At 48.7% G+C, this 20,084-nt stretch overlaps 1 protein-coding gene and 1 pseudogene across 1 annotated transcript; both read right to left on the minus strand.

Moving 5' to 3' along the window:
• LOC128898180 (gastrula zinc finger protein XlCGF26.1-like) overlaps nucleotides 1-20,084 on the minus strand; it is a 138,450-nt pseudogene that overhangs the window by 112,905 nt on the left and 5,461 nt on the right.
• LOC104298193 (olfactory receptor 14J1) lies at nucleotides 12,037-12,789 on the minus strand (the record flags this gene model as incomplete). The annotated part of the gene is made up of 1 exon (XM_009898235.2): nucleotides 12,037-12,789. A coding segment is annotated over one exon (753 nt), but the record flags the coding sequence as incomplete, so codon positions are not given.

Genomic DNA, 20,084 nt, shown 5'->3' on the forward strand with positions numbered 1-20,084 from the left:
TGGGAGGGGTTAAAGGGCTGACGCTCTACTGGAAGGGGATCAGGATCCCAAGGTGCCCAAGCTGCCAGAGCACTCAGGCCTTGCCCCAGCACAGAGGATCAGCAGGAGAGGGTGAAAGGGAAGAAAGAGCAGCTGAGGATTGCTGCTGTGCTGGGACTCAGCCCCTCCACCTCTGCACACAGGCACTGCCCTGCAGCTCCACAGAAGCCTTGGAGGAAGGAACTCAGAGAAACAAATCCCTGCAGGGTTCTTTATTATGTTGAGCACCCAGGGAGCTCAGCTCTTCATGGCTGCAGCCTCTGGGTCACAGCAGACAGGACAACACTGAAGCAGAAATGGTCTGAAGAAAGACATTTGTGTGGAAACAGCATTCTCACAAGGGGAACAGCACCAGCAACAGCCAGAACTCGAGCAGCCAGGCTGGGCCTGCACTGAGTGACATCAGAACTGCTCTGCAGGGGAAGACAAAGAGTTTATTGCTTCTGAAAGCATCTAGGGATCAGTTGGATCAGGGCAGCCTTGAGTTCCTGGTTCCTCAGGCTGTAGATGAGAGGGTTCACTGCTGGAGGCACCACTGAATACATGACTGACACCACCAGGTCCAGGGATGGAAAGGAGGAGGAGGAGGGCTTCAGGTAGGCAATGGAGCCAGTGGTGAGAAACAGGGAGACCACAGCCAGGTGAGGGAGGCAGGTGGTAAAGGCTTTGTGGCGTCCCTGCTGAGAGGGGATCCTCAGCACTGCCCTGAAGGTCTGCACATAGGACACCACAATCAACACAAAACAGACAGATAATGAGCAGGCACTGAGCACAAGAAGCCAAAGTTCCCTGAGGTAGAATGTGGAGCAGGAGAGCTTGAGGATATGGGGGACTTCACAGAAGAACTGCTCCAGAACATTGCCCTGGCAGAGGGGCAGGGAAAATGTATTGGCTGTGTGCAGCAGAGCATTGAGAGCCCCACAGGCCCAGGCAGCTGCTGCATGTGGACACAAACTCTGCTGCCCAGGAGGGTCTCATAGTGCAGGGGTCTGCAGATGGCAACATAGCGAACGTAGGACATGGTGGTGAGGAGAAAATACTCTGAACCAAGGAAAAAGAAAAGCAGAAATACTTGTGCAGCACATCCTGCATAGCTGATGGCCCTGGTGTCCCTCAGGGAATTGGAGATGGACTTTGGAACAGTGGTGGAGATGGCACCCAAGTCAAGGAAGGAGATGTTGAGAAGGAAGAAGTACATGGGGGTGTGGAGGTGGTGGTCCCAGCCTATGGTGGTGATGATGAGGCCATTGCCCAGCAGGGCAGCCAGGTAGATGGCCAGGAAGAGGCAGAAGTGCAGGAGCTGCAGCTGCCTTGTGCCTGGGAATGGCAGGAGGAGAAAGTGGGTGATGGAGCTGCTGTTGGACATCTGATGCCTCTGGCCATGGAGACCTGTACAAGGAGGGAAAGGCAGTGAAAAGTTAGGACACACTTCTCTCTGAGAACTAAGATTGCAGTGCTCATAGAACACCTCCTTTTCATTGCTGCCTACTTTCCAGCAGCAACCTCCAGCCATGGAGCTCAGCCTAGCTGAGCAGCAGAGGACGAACCCAAGGGCATTTTAATGACCCTCTGGTGGCTTTGGTGCCAGGTAAACATCAGAGACTGAGAGGGAGATAATGAAACCTCTCCAGAAGTTGAAGTCACTTTCAAACTCTGAAGTTTCTTCTCTTGTTGATGGGTCCCAGTGAGGACACTGCTGGGAAAGTGTCTGCAGGCTGTGGCTGGAGCAGAGAACTGGAGGTAGTGCTGAGAGGTCAGGACAAGCAGAGGAAGATGTCTCTGATGCTGAGCAAACCTGGAGGTGTTTCATTAATGCAAAGGGTCAAGCCCTGACCTCTGGCTTCTGGACAGGGATATCCTGTCCCTCACTCAACCCCTCAGTGCTCTTCCTGAAGCAGTGAGATGTGGAGAGGACCAATGCCAAGGGCAGGACTATGGCACAACCCCTCCTAGGCTCCTGAGGATTGACAAGGAGGCAATGAGGCCCCAGGGTTGCAAGGAGGAGTTGTCTCCTCAGAGGCATCAGTGGCACAGACCACAGCCAGAACCAAAGGCAGGGAGAGCTTTGCTCTGCCAGGAGCCTTTCAGCTCTTGCACAGCCCTCTGTCATCTGCCCCTCAGGCTGTCCTCTGCTGCTGCATCAGCTGAGCCTCTTTCCCTGCAGGCTGTAGTCACCCACCCAGCTGCCCCACCTTGCTGGCACCTTACTTTGCTGCTCTTTCTCCATCCTCCCTGGGTGTCCCTTGAAACTGAAAGCCTTGGAGTGCTCCAGGCTCCTGCTGGGGGATGTCTTGCAGTGACATTTCTTTCTCCTCCAGTTGTGTCTGAACCTCACCAGCTGCACTTTGTGGCTTTGTTTCTTTCTCTTGTACTTTGTCACTGTGCAGAAAAGCTTCTCCATGTCTCAAAGCACTCCCCAAGCACTCTCAGGCTACTCTGCTCCTGTCCTCACTCTTCACACCACTGAGCCCATGGCCTTCAACCTGTATCTACTGGTCATGTGCCTGAGGCCTCCCAAGAACATCCTGAGAGATCTCTGGCACTCTCCAAGTTCTTTGCAGATGGAACTGTGGTGGTCATAGGACATAGGACTTTTGACCAAGTGCTGTAGTGGGTGGACAAGGGGCAGTGGTTTTGAACTGAAAGAGGAGACTGAGATTGGATAGAAGGAAGAAATGTTTTGCAGGGAGGGTGGCAGGATGCTGGAACACGTTGCCCAGATATTGCAGTTCGAGCTGGGTGCCTCCTGGTGTGTTCACTTCCTGTGTCCAGAAGTCCAGCCCAGAGGGATGGACACAGGAAATTGTGTGTATTTCCTACCATAATTCTTTGCACCACTATAAGATCCAGTGCAGGGTCTGGCACTTTCTCTTTTCTTCCTCCTCCGTCAGCCGGTAACTGGGGGAGATGTCTGCTGGCTTTGGGCCTGGCTAGGCCCAAGGCCACAGGGGGATGGGCAATCTCAGGCCTGGCCAGCTGAGACTAGCCCAGCAGAGGGAGGGGGAAGAAGGAGCCCTGAGGGTCTCGGGTGTACCCTCAGGTGGGAATGGGATGCCTCTGGGTTTGCTTTGGGATCTTTCTTTGTCACTGCGCTTTGGGTTTTCTGTAACATTTCACCGCTTTCTATTTAAACTTTCATCACTTTTGCAATCCGTTTGTCTGAGTGTTTTATTCCTGCCTGTGGTGGGGAGAGGGGGCTGCCTCAACCCAGCACACATACACAGAAGCAAGTGAGTTAAAACCAAGCTGTATAGCAAAAGGAAAAGGTCTGTAGTGCAGCATGTCTAACAGACTGATGTAACCCATACAAGGCACGGCGCTTATGTTGAGCTAGTTAGAATGTTCTACCAGAGCTGGCATAATCCATGGTCAAAGATAACAAACCTTGGCAAGAAGAACTTGGATCTTACTAGTTTCAATCTTTACATTTCACTCTTCTTATTGACAGAGAAGACTTGATTATGCCTGAACACATTACATACAGAGATTAAGGCACAAATGCAATCCTCAGCACTGTCTTTTACAATCTGCTTTAGGGGTATGTTGCATCTTTATTTTCTCTAGGATGGTCAAAAATCATGAATTGTTTCATGGTAGCAAGATTTCTTTAATCTGTAAAGGTAGATCTGGCCAGGCTCTAGCTTCACAGACAGAAAACTTGCAGGCAAACAGCAAGAGCAAAGAAGCTTCATTGCTTTGCCCAATATAAAATTACCCATAATAATGTGGTTTTGCTCATCCTAATGATACTGAGCTTTTGATGCTTTGTTTTTGCTGAGGAAAGGTGCATAGAAAATGAAAATTTGAGAACACAATATGCTTTCACCAATCTTTTTTTTTGTCACATACCTAAATTTTCCCTTTTTTTTTGGTTGGGTATTTATTTGTTTTGTTTTCAGCCTAAAATGAGAATGTACGTTGTGTTATAATTAATTTTGACTTTCCCTTTAACTATGCAAAATTATGGGAAACTGGTGAAGTAACATATAAATCCATAAGAACATTTTCTCTACTCACACAACAATCAAACAATCATAATATTCAGTCCCAATCCAGATGAGTTTTTTTGGTACATTCTTCTGATTGATGCTTTTGATCTCAGATTATCATAACAGTCACTGTGATTGATGTTGAACTTCATGGGCCATGCTGTTCTTTCATATTCTTGAGTCTTCTGCTGTTGTTTATTGCAATGATTGCAGTTGACATGGGGTAGTTAGTTCTTGCTGGTATCATTAAAAAACATTACCTATAAAATCTACATCCTCTTTTTTTCTTTTTAATTGGGTTTGGTTTTTTATATATATATTTTTAAATAATACTTTTATGTTATTATTTTTACTTTGTGATTTTATTATTTTACTTTTATATTTTAATTAACTTTGCAATTTTTTTAAAATTTTTTTAATCTAATTTATTTAATTTTCTTCAAAATTTTGGTTATTTTATTTCATTTTTTCTATGATAACTTTTTTAATTTAATTATTTTAATTTTCAATTTAATTTTTTAAAATATTTTTAAATATTTGTAATCTGTAATTTTAATTTTTATTATTTTTATTGTAATCTAATTAATTTTTAAAAATTTTTAAATTATTTTTTCATTGTATTTTGAAATTATTTTAAATTTATTTTTTAAATTTTTTGCTTTTTTATTTTTGAAATTATTTGTAAATTTTATTTTAAAATTATTTTTATTGTTTATCTATTTTTATTTTTAATATTTTTTCAAATTTTCTCTTTTAATAAAATTTTTAATTGTAGTTTAATTTTTTAATTAAAAAAATTTTTAAATTAATTTTTCATTTTCTTTTTCTTTATTTGTAATTGATTTTTAATTTTTTTAATTTATTTTTTTTTAAGTTTTATTTTATTATTTATTTTTATTTTCTTTTTATTGCATTTTTTAATTTTTATTTTATTTTTTATTTTTAATGCTATTTTAAATTTTTTTAAAAATTATTTCAATTTTAATTTTATTTTTTATATTTTAATCTTTTTGGTTTTTTATATTTTATTTTTTATACCTTTTTAATGTAGTTCTTTAACTTATTTTTCCATTATATGTATTTTTTATGTATAATTTTAATTTTTAAATTGTTTTTTAATGTTTATTTGCATTTTTAAAATTATTATTATTTTATGTGTGGTTTTTTGGAATTTTTTTTTTTATTGTTTTTGTTTCACTTTTTTACTTTTAAAAAATATTTTTGTTTTTTAATTTTTTATTTTTTCTGGTTAATGTCTAAGAAGGAAATAGAAAGACATTACATTGTCTAAGGAATACTTTTAAAAATGAATACCTGTTTACTACACACCTTAACTACATTACATGGAGCTCCTTTCCAATGCTGAGGCACACAACCGAGAAGGTTTGAACCAAAAGAGAGACTTACAATTTGAACTCATTACTAAGTACTTACACCTTACTACAATTACTATGTACTAAGTACCTGTAAATACCAAATACTTACTATTCATTATGCTTACTAGGAAAACTTAGCAAAACTCTAAATAACAAATCTCTGAGAGACATTACAATCAAAAATGATGAAATTAGCACTTTTGCTTTAAATCAGAGCAGAGCTTTGGTAGACTAGAGTCTTACCAGAAAAGGGGGGGGGGCGTGGGGGAGGGAGGCTGGCTAGCAAGGTATGCTCTAATTGCAATTGTTCCTGCACTAGGGTCTTAACAACTTGTAGCACAGAAATTGCAAGCTCTGATGTGGTGTTAACAGAGTATTTGCCACCATATGCGTCTCATATGGGGTTAACAAGTGTGCTGAAAACAAATGATCAGTTACAGCAGTTGTGTATCCTGACTTTAACCCACAGGTAGTTACGGCTTGTTTGGCTTCTTTTCACATTTTCCAGTCCAGAGATTGCCATACTCATTGTTGACCTTCTAATACCACAGGAGCTGCATGTACAGGAAAATCTACAAATTCTCCACCTATTACTGCATTTCTCACAGTACCTTCCCCATCCCTCCCCCTCCTGATCCCTCACACTATTGTCCCATCAGAATTTGATTGTATTCTCCATTGCAGTAATATTGTCTGCTGATAATGTCTGGGATCTAGGAGGCAAGGAGGGTAGTGCAGCCATGGCCGCTGTGGGGGCTACTGCTGTGGGGGCCACTGCTAGGGCTGCTGGGGCCGCTGGGGCCACTTGCTGGGGCTGCTGCTGGGGCTGCCGCTGGGGCCACAGCCATGGGGACCACCACCGGGGCCACCAGGACGGGGACCACCACTACAGGGGCCACCGCCATGGTCAATTCTGCCGGGCTCAGTGGTGTGTTGGTTGGGGCCACCTCTGTTGGGGCCGCCGGGACCGCCGGGGCTCACAGAAGGGGTCTGGTTGTAAAAATGCCATAACCGCGAGCCTCCAAGCACTCCATTTCTTCTAAGAAGAGCTGCAGAACAGAGTCAGCGCTGTTCAACTTCCCAACATCGGTCCCCTCGTCCTCCGAATCTGAGCCGCCGCCGTCGGTACTAGAGGAAGATGTTGATGAAGGGGATCAAACGTGTGGAACCACAGGTTTCACTGCCTTTCTACATTTTTTTCTCTGCTTGGGACGAATGACAGCAGTGGCATCTGGTGAATGCAGTGTGTTCACCAAGATGGCCAACGTGGCGTCTTCTTGCATTGAATCTTCATGCACAGTGACCTCCAATTTGTCTGTGAGCATCTCCTCAGTCAGGTCAGAATTCACCTCTGTTGCTACTGATGCAGCGGCAAGAGATGTTTTTCTTGGAACAGGACGGTAATAGGGGAGCCGCAATTCATGTAGGAGGGTGTGGTGGTTTGAAAGGAAATGCTCTGCTGTCCCTCCCCCACTGAGAAAGAGACCACGGCTAAACCCAGTCAGAGAAATGAGAGTATATTTTACAAGGAAACAGATTATATGTAACACAACAAATACAGGTATTTTACAATGTATACAGGGATATACAGCAAATAAACTCAACCAGAAACCAGACCCCCCACAGAGGGGGCTTCCCCCTGTGCCCCCTTCACCCCCCTACCTCCCTTCTCCCCCAATAGAGGTAGAAAAGAGATGTGGACGGTTAACAGGGCAGGAAAGGAAGAAAGACCTGGCACCGGGAGTTTGTTAGTTCTTATCTCTTGGCAAGTAGCCCAGAAGCAGATCCAGCCAAGAGGGACAGCGAAGGAAGGAAGACTCAGAGAAAGTCCCAGCTACCCTGGGTCTAACAATCTCACCTCCCACAATTCTACCAATGAAATTCGTTTAGAATACCAAAATATTTTATAAACATTTAGCCAGTGTGCCCCTTTCTTAAAGGCACAGCGTCAAACGGTCACAGAGGGGGAAGAGCAGGTAATTGAAATAGGAATTGTAACAAGGATGTTGATGAAGCGGCAGACGATGCAGGGAGGGATGGGGGCCGGAGGGAGGGCTCTGCACTTCTGAATCTCCCTTTTTCATCTCAGTTAGAACCAATGCTGCAGCAGCTGAATCGAGAGTAGACTGCTCTGCTTTTATAGATTGCAGTGTATGTGACAATGTGCCACACAGTGCTATAGTGAAAAGCTTCTTTTTGAGCCTTTAGGCACCTCATCCCACAGCTGGGCTCCAATTTTGTCCCATGCTTCAGAAGTGAAAGTTACGGTTGCTATGGGGATAAAATCATGATTCCAGGCCCAGGCTAATAGCCCTCTTAAAATCCCAGAATCGTAAGCAATACCTCTCATGGAGAGGATACTTTGGAGGGCATTTAGCACAGCCTCTTCTACTTTGCTCAGTGCTTTCTCATGACCTCCCCGGTCACTAACCCAATCCTGGTGAGATTCACTTCCTTTTCTGAGCGCACGCTGCTTATTTTGTCAGCACCAGGGCAGTGCTGGTTCGACTGGCTTCCCATCCTTCTCGGAGCGTACCTCTTATGCTGAGTCGAGCAGCATTGTAGTCCAAGGATCCCATCCATGACTTTGGGCACCAGATGTTGTTGATGGAGAACGGAATCATTACGAATGACCAATATGATCTAGAATTGTTTGTTTATTAAGGAAACCTCCACAGCTTATATAGACTCGGAGAGCAACCTTGGCATAGCTTCATTGGTTCCCCACGAGTGACCACACATCGCACTGTTATAGATTATTGGTCACACTACTACTAATTACACGCAAGGTTGTTGATGTAGGTGTGCGTCCTGTTATTCCCAGATAACTCTCTGTGTTTATAGCTACCAGTGCCCTGCTTTAGTCACATGCTGCAGGCACAGCACTGTTTTGCTAAACTGCTAGCTACTTCTGCACTTATGCTGAGCATGGCCTACCACCATGTCAGGCTCGAAGCTTATACTGCCAGATTGCTCACACTGCTTACTGCCACTATTTCCACACCAGGGGACACAGCAATACACCGACCCCAGCACTGTCAGGCCAAAAGTGACCCCTGGGGGTACCTTTTCCAGCAGATTGAATGGAAATCTCCTCTTTTACACCTTCTTTCCTCAGAAGCAAATGTGCCCCTGTGTGATGAAGGGCTTATTGATTTATGAGTATGAAATATGAATTATATAAATACTAATTTTATTGTTAAAATTATGAATAACGAATGAATCACTATTTTATATCCATGTTCTAGTGCATGATTGCAAAATGCATCCCAGAAGTGATTTAGTATTTACAATCTGGACCAAATTAGAAGATTTACAGAATTAATTTCTATTAATATAACTCAAGCTGCGTTCTGCCACTCGTCCACCAGGTGGCGACTTGATGAGACTCTGGCAGCTGCTCAACTCTATACAGAGGTATTACAATGCATCAGAGGCTGGAACTAGAAATGTGCTGCTAGACACAGGTGCTTTGAACTGAATGTCAGTGAGTGGAAAGCAGGTGGAATATACACTGTGTCCTTTGCTTGTAGCAAGGTTAGGTTCCAGCAGGCTGCTGTCGCTGGGGCTGGCTCCTGGGCTGGTCTGGACAGTGACAGTGGAGGAAACCTTCTCCCTCCCATGACAGCTGAGAGGGGATGGAACGTAGGCTTGCCGGTAGGCAGGCTCCCTTCACAGGACTCAGGCAGCTCCCTCTGGACAGCAGAGTGGCTCTGCAGGGTCGGCCTAGCAGGGCCAGTGGGGCTGGTCCTGGGATGGGGTCAGCCCTCATGGCAATGACTGTCAGGGCCGGTGAGGGCAGAGCCAGGGAAGAGGCGTGGCTGTGCGGAGCAGTGACTTCCCCTTTGCTTGGCTTGAAGGAGTGGGCAGGAGCTGTAGTGGTTAGAAAGGAAAGGCTCTGCTTTCCCTCCCCCACTGAGAAAGAAACCACGGCTAAACCCAGTCGGAGAAATGAGAGTATATTTTACAAGGAAACAGATTATATGTAACACAACAAATACAGGGATTTTACCATATATACAGGAATATACAGCAAATAAACAGTCAGAAACCAGACCCCCAACAGAGGGGGCTTCCCCCTGTGCCCCCTTCACCCCCCTACCTCCCTTTTCCCCCAAAGAGGGGGGAGTTAATACAGCAGAGGCCTCAACACAGGGAGTTAGTTCTTATCTCTTGGCAAGAAGCCCAGAAGCAGATCCAGCCGAAAGGGACAGCGAAGAAAGGAAGACTGAGAGAAAGTTCCAGCTGCGCTGGGACTAACCTCACCTCCCACAATTCTACCAATGAAATTCGTTTAGAATACCAAAATATTTTACAAACATTTAGCCAGTGTGCCCCTTTCTTAAAGGCACAGCCTCAAACGGTCACAGGAGCCTAAGCCGTCCTGGCTTTGGAGCACAGGGCATGAACGGTGCTCTGGATTCCCCTGAGATTCACAGGGCATGGAGCAGCAGAAATGGTGACTCCTCTCCCGCTATGGCTGGGTTATACAGGCATGAACCTGTTGTGCCTCTTGTCAGTCTGCTGCTTCAGGCTGAGGCAGATGTTTGCACTCAGCTAAGTCCCTTCCCCGGCAACTGGTCAGATCTTACCCTCAGGGGTCCAGTCCTCTTGAAGGCACGTCAGGCTCTTCCAACTGGTGAGGCTGGCAATACAACACTGTAGCTTCTCAGGCTCTTGGCATTGATCTCTCCTCTGGAGATACTCTCAGGGCTGAGGCTCAACAGGCCTGCCCAGATGCGGGCTTAATAGCAAAGGCTATAGCATGAGCTCAGTCTCAAGCAAGGAGAGAGAACACAGTGAAAGAGGGCAACGTATTTACAAGCTGGGGTAACACTGATAGGTTTCTGGAGGCTGGATGTGGCCAATGGGCACTCTCGTAAACAACCAGCTGCAGCCTATGGGAGGCGTGAAGCTGGAATTATGCCATGCTTGGCATCAGCACCAGCATCCCATGCCATGGGGGTGTGCAGTGGTCTCTACAGCCCTAGCCTTTGTTCCTCATGAAAGGAGGGGGAACTTGTTCATGTGCTGGGACAGGTTTCAATATCTGGGCAGAATGTGTCTTCAGCACAACTGGGAGGGCTCAAAGAGATTGAGTTGGTACAGGGAGGAAGCCCAGTCTGAACTGGGATGGCATCAGGGTCTGCAGGGGATCTGCTTTGTTCACATCAGTACCGGGAGGGGATCAAAGGATCCAGTTTGAGCTGAGACGCAGCCAGGGCTGTACTGGGAGGGCTTAAAAGGGTAAAGATTGTGCTGGGAAAAGGCCCAGACTATGACAGTGGGGTCAGGGGATCCAGCTTGTATTGGAACAGGGCCCAGACTGTGCTGGGAGGGTGTCTGGGTGTCCAGTTTGTGCTGGGATGGATGTGGTTGTTCCTGGGAGAGGCTCAGGCTGTCCACACTCTGTCCTGGGACAGAGTCGACACAAAGGCCCTGGCCAAGAGCTTCCAGGGAGAGACTCTCCTGATGCTGCTCTAGAGGGAGCCTCAGCCTCTGGCTGCAGTCTGCTGCCTCTTGTCCTTGTGTCTTGTGCCATGGCCATGAGCCTGCCCTCTTCTGCTGGGATCAGAGCCCTGCTGATGCCTGTTGCCCTAGCAGCTGCTGCTCTGCAGGCAGGACAAGAGAGGCTGTGGAGTCTTCTGGAGGCTTTCAAAACCCTCTTGGTCATGTTCCTGGGTTGCTACTGCTTAAAATGGTCGCTGAAGGACACTGTGAGGGGACAAATACCCTGTGGCACCATCTCATTCTGTTCATGTCTCTAAGGACAGGGACCAGGCTCCTCTCTTTTGCACCTCCATGTCTTTGTTCCCTTCCACCAGCCCTGGCTCTGTCCCACAAGCCTTTCTCTGAGCCCTCACCCCACATGCCCATGCCATAGTTATTACTCACAGAGGAGTTTCTCTTCTATCACTTTTCAGTCCAGCTCAGCTCCCTTAAAAGTCCAGCTCAGCTCCCTCCAAGCTCTCCCACCTCCCCTGCTCTCTATCCAGAGCCAATGTTCTCTCCCCAGCACAGCCCAGTCTGGTCTGCCCCCACAGCAGTGCCCACCCCTGCAGTCTGTCAGGGCTGTCTCACCACAGCCTAAGCCACTCTGAAAGGCACAGCAGCTGCTGGGAGTCAGAGGGAGGTAAGCTGCAGAGGTTAGAGGCATCCAAGGCACAAGGGAAAGTCACCCTGTGTGCTCTGCTCTGCCCTCCAGGAGATCCAGAGAGGTTTTCAGACCCTTCATGCCACCCCATGTACCCAAGCCACAAAAAGAAGGTCCTCAGGCTGCTTCTGCAGCTACACTGACACAGTCATCCCAGAGTTGTGCAGGCACAAAGATGTTTTCATTCCCCACTCCTCCCTGCCCTGCTGCGGGTGGATTTCAGACAGGAAGCTGTGGGTTGCTTTAATGTGGTTAAACACATACAGAGCCTGGATGGTCATGAACACAGAGTCTCTGGGTCACACAAGGTGCAGAGGTACTGAAGCAGGAAGGAGAGAGTAATCGGATTTCTGTGCACAGCAGGACATCACAGATGGAAAAAGGTTAAAGAACTGAAAAGAAGGAAAGAAAGCCACAGCCTCTCATGGCACACATGGGGTGTCAATGGCAGAAAAAGGTGGGAAGTCTCTCTTGCTGCTCAAAAATGTCCAAACAGCTTCTTCAGTGCATCCTTGAGCTCCTGGTTCCTCAGGCTGTAGATGAGAGGGTTCACTGCTGGAGGCACCACTGAGTACAGAACAGACACCACCAGGTCCAGGGATGGGGAGGAGGAGGAGGAGGGCTTCAGGTACACAAAGAAGCCAGTGCTGAGAAACAGGGAGACCACAGCCAGGTGAGGGAGGCAGGTGGCAAAGGCTTTGTGGCGTCCCTGCTGAGAGGGGATCCTCAGCACTGCCCTGAAGATCTGCACATAGGACACCACAATCAACACAAAACAGACAAATGATAAACAGGCAGTGACCACAATAAGCCAGACTTCCCTGAGATAGGATTTGGAGCAGGAGAGCTTGAGGATCTGGGGGATTTCACAGAAGAACTGATCCACAGCATTGCCCTGGCAGAGGGGCAGGGAATATGTATTAGCTGTGTGCAGCAGAGCATTAAGAAAGCCACAGGCCCAGGCAGCTGCTGCCATGTGGAGACAAACTCTGTTGCCCAGGAGGGTCTCATAGTGCAGAGATCTGCAGATGGCAACATAGCAATCGTAGGACATGGTGGTGAGGAGAGATACCTCTGTACCAATAAGAAATACTAAAAAGAAGAGCTGAAGAACACATCCTGCATAGGAGATGTCCCTGGAGTCCCTCAGGGAATTGTCCATGGATTTGGGGACAGTGGTGGAGATGGCACCCAGGTCAAAGAGCGCGAGGTTGAGGAGGAAGAAGTACATGGGGGTGTGGAGGTGGTGGTCCCAGGCTATGGTGGTGATGATGAGGCCATTGCCCAGCAGGGCAGCCAGGTAGATGGCCAGGAAGAGGCAGAAGTGCAGCAGCTGCAGCTGCCTTATGCTTGAGAATGGCAGGAGGAGGAAGTGGGTGATGGAGCTGCTGTTGGCCATCTGCTGCCTCTGGCCATGGAGACCTGTCCAAGGAGGGAAAGGCAGTGACAAGTTAGGGCACACTTCTCTCAGCCTCATTGTAAGCCCTGTCCCTGAGCTGCATGAGGAATGGATGAGCTCAGTCCCATCACTACTAACCACTGGCAGAGTTCATCACAGCTTCAAATGCAGCAGGGACCCACAATTGCCGTGAAGATTCCTCTGGTGTCAGAAAAGAAAGTGACCAACAGCCCAAGCCCAGGGAACAAGACTCCCATTGTGGTGGGTTGAAATTTCCCCCCAGCTTTGCCAGAGCAGCTCAGTTAGAAGCAAGTGAAGCTGTATTGACAAGCAAGAGCTACACTCTATAATGGAAGGCAATGAACTGGTACGGAACATCCAGGAGTGACAATATTGGACAGGTATTTACAATTAGCAAACAACACAAAACCCCCCTGGTCAGAGACCAGGGAAGCTGTTCCACTGCCCCTAACCCCTACCCCCCTGTTCCAAGAGAGAAAGGAGGAGTGGAGAGAGTAAAAAAGCAGTGGGTTAGACTTAGCCAGGGCCAGCCAAAGCAGGTGATCTCTCCCCAGCAAAGCAAAACAGCTGAGATCAGGAGAGGAGAGAGAGAATTGTTATGGTACAGCTCCTCTGATTCCAGATATTTATCCAATTAATTTGTTTAGAAGAATCTTTTCCTTTTCACACCCAAGAGTGATCTATTTATTTTGTTTCTACTTTGCTGCTCAAAATCTGTAACTAAATTGTAAAGGCATTGCCTAAAACCACCACATCCATGGAGAGGTGGAGAAACAGGGAGCAGGCCTGCAGTGCTGCAGAGACAGTGAAGGGAAGAGAGGAAGGCAGAGGGGCTGGGGGTGAAGCCTTCTCCTTCCCCATCTCTGCTCACTGCTGCTCACAGGATGGAACAGAAGGGTTTTGGTCCTCCTTCTGTGTGCACACTCCAGGAGCCTTCAGCTGAGTATCAGCTGCCGAGGTGGAGATGCCTCCAGGAGCTACAGCTGCAGTGTCCTGCACCCACAGCCTCACTGTGTCAGTGACTGCAGTGACTTCTCCTCCTGTGAGCTCTCAGCATCCTCCCAGTCCTAGACATCTTGAAGCTCTCTCTGCCTTCCTCATCTTCCTGAGATCCTCTGGCAGTGTCCTCAGCCCTGCTGTGCTGTGCAGAGGAGCTGCTCCTGGCCAGAGCTGTCTCCTGCAGTGCTGCCTGCTTGCCAGCAGCTCCTTCCAGCCCTTGAGTCTGGGCCAATAGGGCAGCAGAGGACCAACCCAAGGTGTTTTAATAACTCCTCTGTTGGCCTTGGTGCCCTGTAAACCTCAGGAACTGAGAGGAAGCTGATGAAACCTCTGCAGAAGTAAAAGTCAGATTCAAACTCTGAAGTTTTTTCTACTCTTAATGGGTCCCAGTGATGCATACTGGGAAAGGGTCCCCAGGGTCTGGTTAGAGCAGAAGGAGACAGTGGATGCAAGGGAAGCTTCAATGGAGGCACTGAAGCATCTCCAGGTGATGGTGAGAGCAGAGAACTGAGGCAGTGCTGCCAGGTCAGGACAAGCAGCTAAAGGTGGCTCTGCTGCTGAGGAAACCTGGAGGGGTTTCATTGATCCCAACGGCCAAGCCCTGAGCCCCAGCCCCTGGCAAGGCAGATCCTGTCCCTCACCTGTGGCTCAGGGCTCTGCTTGGGGCAGTGGGGAGTGGGGATGAGCAGTGACCAGGGTAGGACCTTGTCAGGTTTTGCTGTGGTTTGCTTGCAAAGAGACAACTCCTGCTGAAAAGGAATGAAATGTACCTTTAAAACTACTTTTTATCAGATGCTTTGTGCACTAAAAACCTCTCCAATTAGCTGCAGAAACCTTGGCAATAATTAGAGGTTCAGCAGTATTTAATGAGCCCCATGGAGTATTTGGGGCTGATTACATCATCCTTAGGGACTGCCAGGAGACTCTGCCAAAGTACTGCCAAGAAGCCTCTCAAAAAGTCCAAGGCAGAAGCAAACTCCAAAGCCCCTTGAAGCACTGATTGGCCTCACTGAGGCTTGTTACTGACAAAGGCTCCCCAGGGACTCATTAGAGCAGCTTGTTAGAGGCCAGGATTGCAGGGAGACAAAGGCAAAGTACAGGGCAGAAAAACTTGCCTTTGGTCTAGGAAGCAGAAAGGCCAAGCCCTGACCACTGCCCTTGGGACTAGAAGAACCTCAAAGCCTCAAAGTCAAGTTTCTCCTCATAGGCCTTGGTGGCAGAGGGAACCGCCAGAGCCAAAGGCACAAAGACCTTGGTCCTGTTTGGCCTCTCAGCCTTGCCAGAGCCCTTGGCCATCCCTACTGCAGCCTGTCCTACACTGTCCCATGCCTGCAGCTCTTTCCCTTCAGGCTGCTGACACCAACCTTGCTTCCCCACCCAGCTCTCCCCCTTGCATTTCCATCCCTTCCCTGAGCTGTCTCAGCTCTCCCTGCCATTTCCTGACACCTCTGGATGGCCTCATGCATAGCAGCTCTGCCCTTTCAGGGACATTTCTTTGGCCTCATCACCACTCTGAACCTTCCAAGCTGTACTTTGTGAAGGTTTTGGTCTCTCCCCACTCCCCAGAAGAGCTCCATCCTCTCTGAAACCACCCTTCAGCCATATGCACACTGCTGTGGCAGTGCCCTGAGCCTCTGCTGACCAGGCTGAGTCAGCCCAGGTCCCTCAGCCTCTCCACAGAGATGTCAACCCCCATCCTGGCAGATCTCCTCTGCAGCCTCTGCATTTCCTTTCCATTCCTTCAGTCTGGACATTCCCAAAGCCAGACACTAAGCATCCAGATGTGGCCACAGCAGTGCTGAGTCCATGGGGAGGATAACTCCTGTGTTTGGGTGGCCAAAATTGTCGTGCCACAGCCCAGCTGCAGTTGACCTTCACTGTGTGCAGGGTTTGCTCCATCCCAGGGCATTTGGAATGGCTCCTGCCAGATGCTGTAGTGGCTTTCTGGCCGGGGCCAGCTCCAAAGATTAGACAAACAGTTTATACTGTGATGGCACCCAGTCTGTCAGGGAGTGGGTAAGGGGATATAGGTTGTATTGGGAGGAGAGACAGATGAGTAGTTGGAGGGCTTCAGGTGGTGTAGCCTTTCCTGGGAGTGGGCACAATCTGTTCTATACAGAAAGAGTGATTGCCCATTGGAATGGGCTGCCTGGGGAGGTGGTGGAGTCGCCATCACTGGAGGTTTTTAGGAGAAGACTTGACGGGGTGCTTGGTGCCGTGGGTTAGTTGCTTGGGCGGTGTTGGATTGGTTGATGGGTTGGACGCGATGATCTTGAAGGTCTCTTCCAACCTGGTTTATTCTATGTATTCTATTCTATGTACTGGGAAGGAGTCCTGTTATGATTGTTATTAATAGTTAATACGTGGTTGCACCAGGGGAAGTTTAGGCTGGAGTTGAGGAATTGGCCACTGGAATGTGCTGCCCTGGGAGGTGGTGGAGTCACCATCCCTGGAGGTGTTCAAAAAAGATTGGATGTGGCACTTGGAGCTATGGTTTAGGTGTCAGGGGGTGTTGAGTGGCAGGTTGGACTTGATGATCTCTGAGGTCTTTTCCAACCTGGGTGATTCTGTGCTTCTGTGATTAGAAGGTGAAGGGAAAAGTCTGAACACAGCTGGTGACCAAACCAATGTCTGGTGACAAACCCAAGAGATTCCAAAGCATGTAGTAAAAGGTGAGGAGAACATCTCCTGCCCAGCTGATGGAATAAGAAGCTCAAGAATCCCCAAAAAGCAACAGAGAGAAGGGAAAAGAACCTCAGGAAAGTCTTGCTCAGTATTGTTCTATGAAATGCAGACAGGCCTTAGGCCTGGTCCTTGAAATGGGAGCTTAGGAGAAGACAGAGGCTTAGGGCCTGCTCTTGAAGGTGACATTTGCCCCAGCTCTTCCCAGAGAGGTCCTTGCTCTCCCCTGTTCTGTTCCCTGAAGCAGACCAGCACTCACACATGCCCTGCACTATCACAGCCATGCAAACAAAGGGGAACAAGCTCAGGGTTATTGCTCCAACCAACTTCTTGAGACTGAAGCCCAAGGCAGGAATCCACAACCATAGCCAGGCCCAGAGCTCTGAGCAGCCCCAGGTGGTGTCTCCTTTTGAACTTCATGCAGAATCTGCTTGGTTCCCATAGCTCACTGATCACAGAATGGGCTGGGCTGGAAGGCACCTCCAAAGGTTATGTCGCCCAACCTTCCCAGGGACAGCTTCAACTAGATCAGGTTGCCCAGAGCCCTGTCAAGCCTTACCTTCAATATCTCCAGGGATGGGACCCCAACCCCCTCCCTGGGCAACCTGTTCCAGTGTTCCACTACCCTCATGGTGCAGAACTTGTGCTGGCTCTTACTTCCTGCACAATCCTGCTTTGTTCCCATCTCTCACCCATGTCTATGGATGTCCTTCCTCTCTGATCCATGGAAACACAGCAGCTTGTGTTCAGTGCTGTGCCCCCTCCTCCTTCTGAGGCAAAGACCATGCCTGGAGCCATTCCCTCCTCAGCAGCTATTTCTGCAACCTGTTTGACTGCTCCCTGGGAAGCTGATCCTGCACTTGCAGTCCTATTGCAGAGGACTGGGAGAGCAGAGATCTTCACCATGGCCTTTTCTGCTTCACTTTCTCCTGAGCAAGGCAGAAAGCATCAGGCCAAGCTGTGCCAAGCAGAGGCCCTTTCCTTTGCAGCATTGTTTCATTTGTGACATTTCACATCTCCTTGGACCCAACATTGAGTCTCTCACTGATCAGCCACAGTTGTATTTGGGAGCACTGCCCCAGGGGCACAGATTCCTGACTAGCTGAGGGGTAATCTTTCCCTGCCTTTACTGCCACATCTCCAAGACTTTCCCTTTCCTCCTGGTGCTGCCCACCCTATGTGTTTGTTCCTTATTATGGGATGGTGGCAGCCTGGATGGATGCACAGCCTGAGTGTTTTTCCCACAGAAGTGCCTTGACTTCAGGCACTCAATGTTTGCTAATCAGTTAGGTTGCATCTCTGGACACATTTGGAAAATCTCACATTTGGATCAGGTGCCTCTTCCATCCCCATCCTGTGCTTCCAATTCTGTATATCCTTAAGGGAAGTGTTCATCCACAAACTCAACAGGAGCAACCAGTGTTGCAAGTGCAGCCCAGAGAGCCAATTGTATCCCGGGCTGCATCAAAAGAAATTTGGCCAGTAGGGGCAGGGAGGTGATTCTCCCACTCTGCTCCACCCTGGTGAGACCAAACCTGGAGCTCTGTGTCCAGTTCTGGAGTATCTATTACAAAAAGGATTTGGAGGTGCTGGAAGGTGTCCAGAGAGGGAGTTGGGGCTGTTCAGTCTGGAGAAGAGAAAGCTCTGAGGAGTCCTTCTTGTGGCATTCCAGTATCTGAAGGAGACTACAAGAAAGCTGGGGAGGGACTTTTTAGGGTGTTGGGTAGGGATAGGACTGGCGGGGAATGGAGCAAAACCAGAAGTGTTGAGATTCAGATTGGATGTTAGGAAGAAGTTCTTCCCCATGAGCGTGGAAAGACACTGGCACAGGTTGCCCAGGGAGGTGGTGGTAGTCTCATCTCTGGAGGTTTTTAAGGCCAGGCTGGATGTGACTCTGAGCAGCCTGCTCTGGTATGAGGTGTCCCTGCCCATGGCAGGGGGGTTGGAACTAGATGATCCTTGAGGTCCCTTCCAACCCTGACAATTCTGTGATTCTCAGCATGTCCAAGAGGTATTATCAGGTATTGGAATTCCAGTGAATGCCCTCCCCACTCCAGCCCTTCCTTAGGCTTCTCAGGGCAGTTGGTGCACCCCCAGCAGTTCCTCTCATCAGCTCTCTGTGTTGTGTTCTGTGTCAATCCAGAATGGACATTTGCTACCAAGGGCTTTCTTTCTAGATGCAGGTGATGAGATTTTCAGTTCCCTTTCTCCTTCTCCTCAGTCTGGTGTTCCTTCTCCTGCACTAGTGCCTGCTGGGACAGGATCCATGGGATTAAGGAACCCAGTAGCAATTTCTGGGGAGCCTCAGATTCACTGGAGGTGATCTGCACCATGCAATGTCCAGAGCAAGGTGAACCCTACAGCACACAAGGGAACAAATAGTTAGAGAGCAGCCCCATGGAGGACCTGGGAGTTCTGGTGGGCAGAAAGTTCTGCATGGGACAGCAATGTGCCCTGGTGGCCAAGAAGGCCAATGGGATGCTGGGGTGCATTTGGAAGAGTGTGGCCAGCAGATCCAGGGAGGTTCTCCTCCCCCTCTACTCTGCCCTGGTGAGGCCCCACCTGGAATATTACATCCAACTCTGGGCTCCCCAGTTCCAGGGGGACAGGGATCTGCTGCAGAGGCTGTGAGGATGCTGAAGGGACTGCAGCACTGCCTGATGGGAGAGGCTGAGAGGCCTGGGGCTGTTTGGTCTGGAAAGGAGAAGACTGAGAGGGCATCTGATCAATGTCTATCAATATCTGAGGGCTGGGGGTCAGGAAGCAAGAGGCAGGGACAGACTCTGCTCACTTGTGCCCTGGGATAGGACAAGGGGCAATGGATGGAAACTGCAGCACAGAAAGTTCCACTTCAACAGCAGGAAGAACTTCTTTACTGTAAGGGTGACAGAGCCCTGGAGCAGGCTGCCCAGAGAGGTTGTGGAGTCTCCTTCTCTGGAGACTTGCCAGCCCTGTCTGGATGTGTTCCTGTGAGACCTGCACTGGATTCTATGGTCCTGTTCTGGCAGGGGGACTCAGAGATCTCCAGAGGTCACTCCCAACCCCTAACATCCTGTCACCTGTGACCCTGTGAACTGTCACAGGGCTCTGAATCCAAAGGAGATCCCAGTAGGAAATACCAAGGCTCCAGCTACCAATCATGAAGTCTGTCTCAGCTTCATCTTCAAGTATCCTTCTGAAGTCACCTTCCACTGCCCCCTTGGGCTCTTCTGGGCTCTCAGCTAATGCATCCATGTGACAAATCCAGCTGCCTTCAAAGCAGTGGAAGTTGTTCACAGAAGCTGAGAGGCTCTTTCCATTTTGCTTGGAGGGGGCTCCTGATTGTCATGGGTTGAGCTGACTCTGCTGCTGTTATCCAGACCATGCTGCAGCCATGCCAGCCTCATAAATGGAAGTGCTGGCTGGAGCAAAGGATTGTGGGGCTT

The sequence above is a fragment of the Dryobates pubescens genome, chromosome 19, assembly GCF_014839835.1.
Source record: "Dryobates pubescens isolate bDryPub1 chromosome 19, bDryPub1.pri, whole genome shotgun sequence".
NCBI classification, from domain to species: domain Eukaryota; kingdom Metazoa; phylum Chordata; class Aves; order Piciformes; family Picidae; genus Dryobates; species Dryobates pubescens.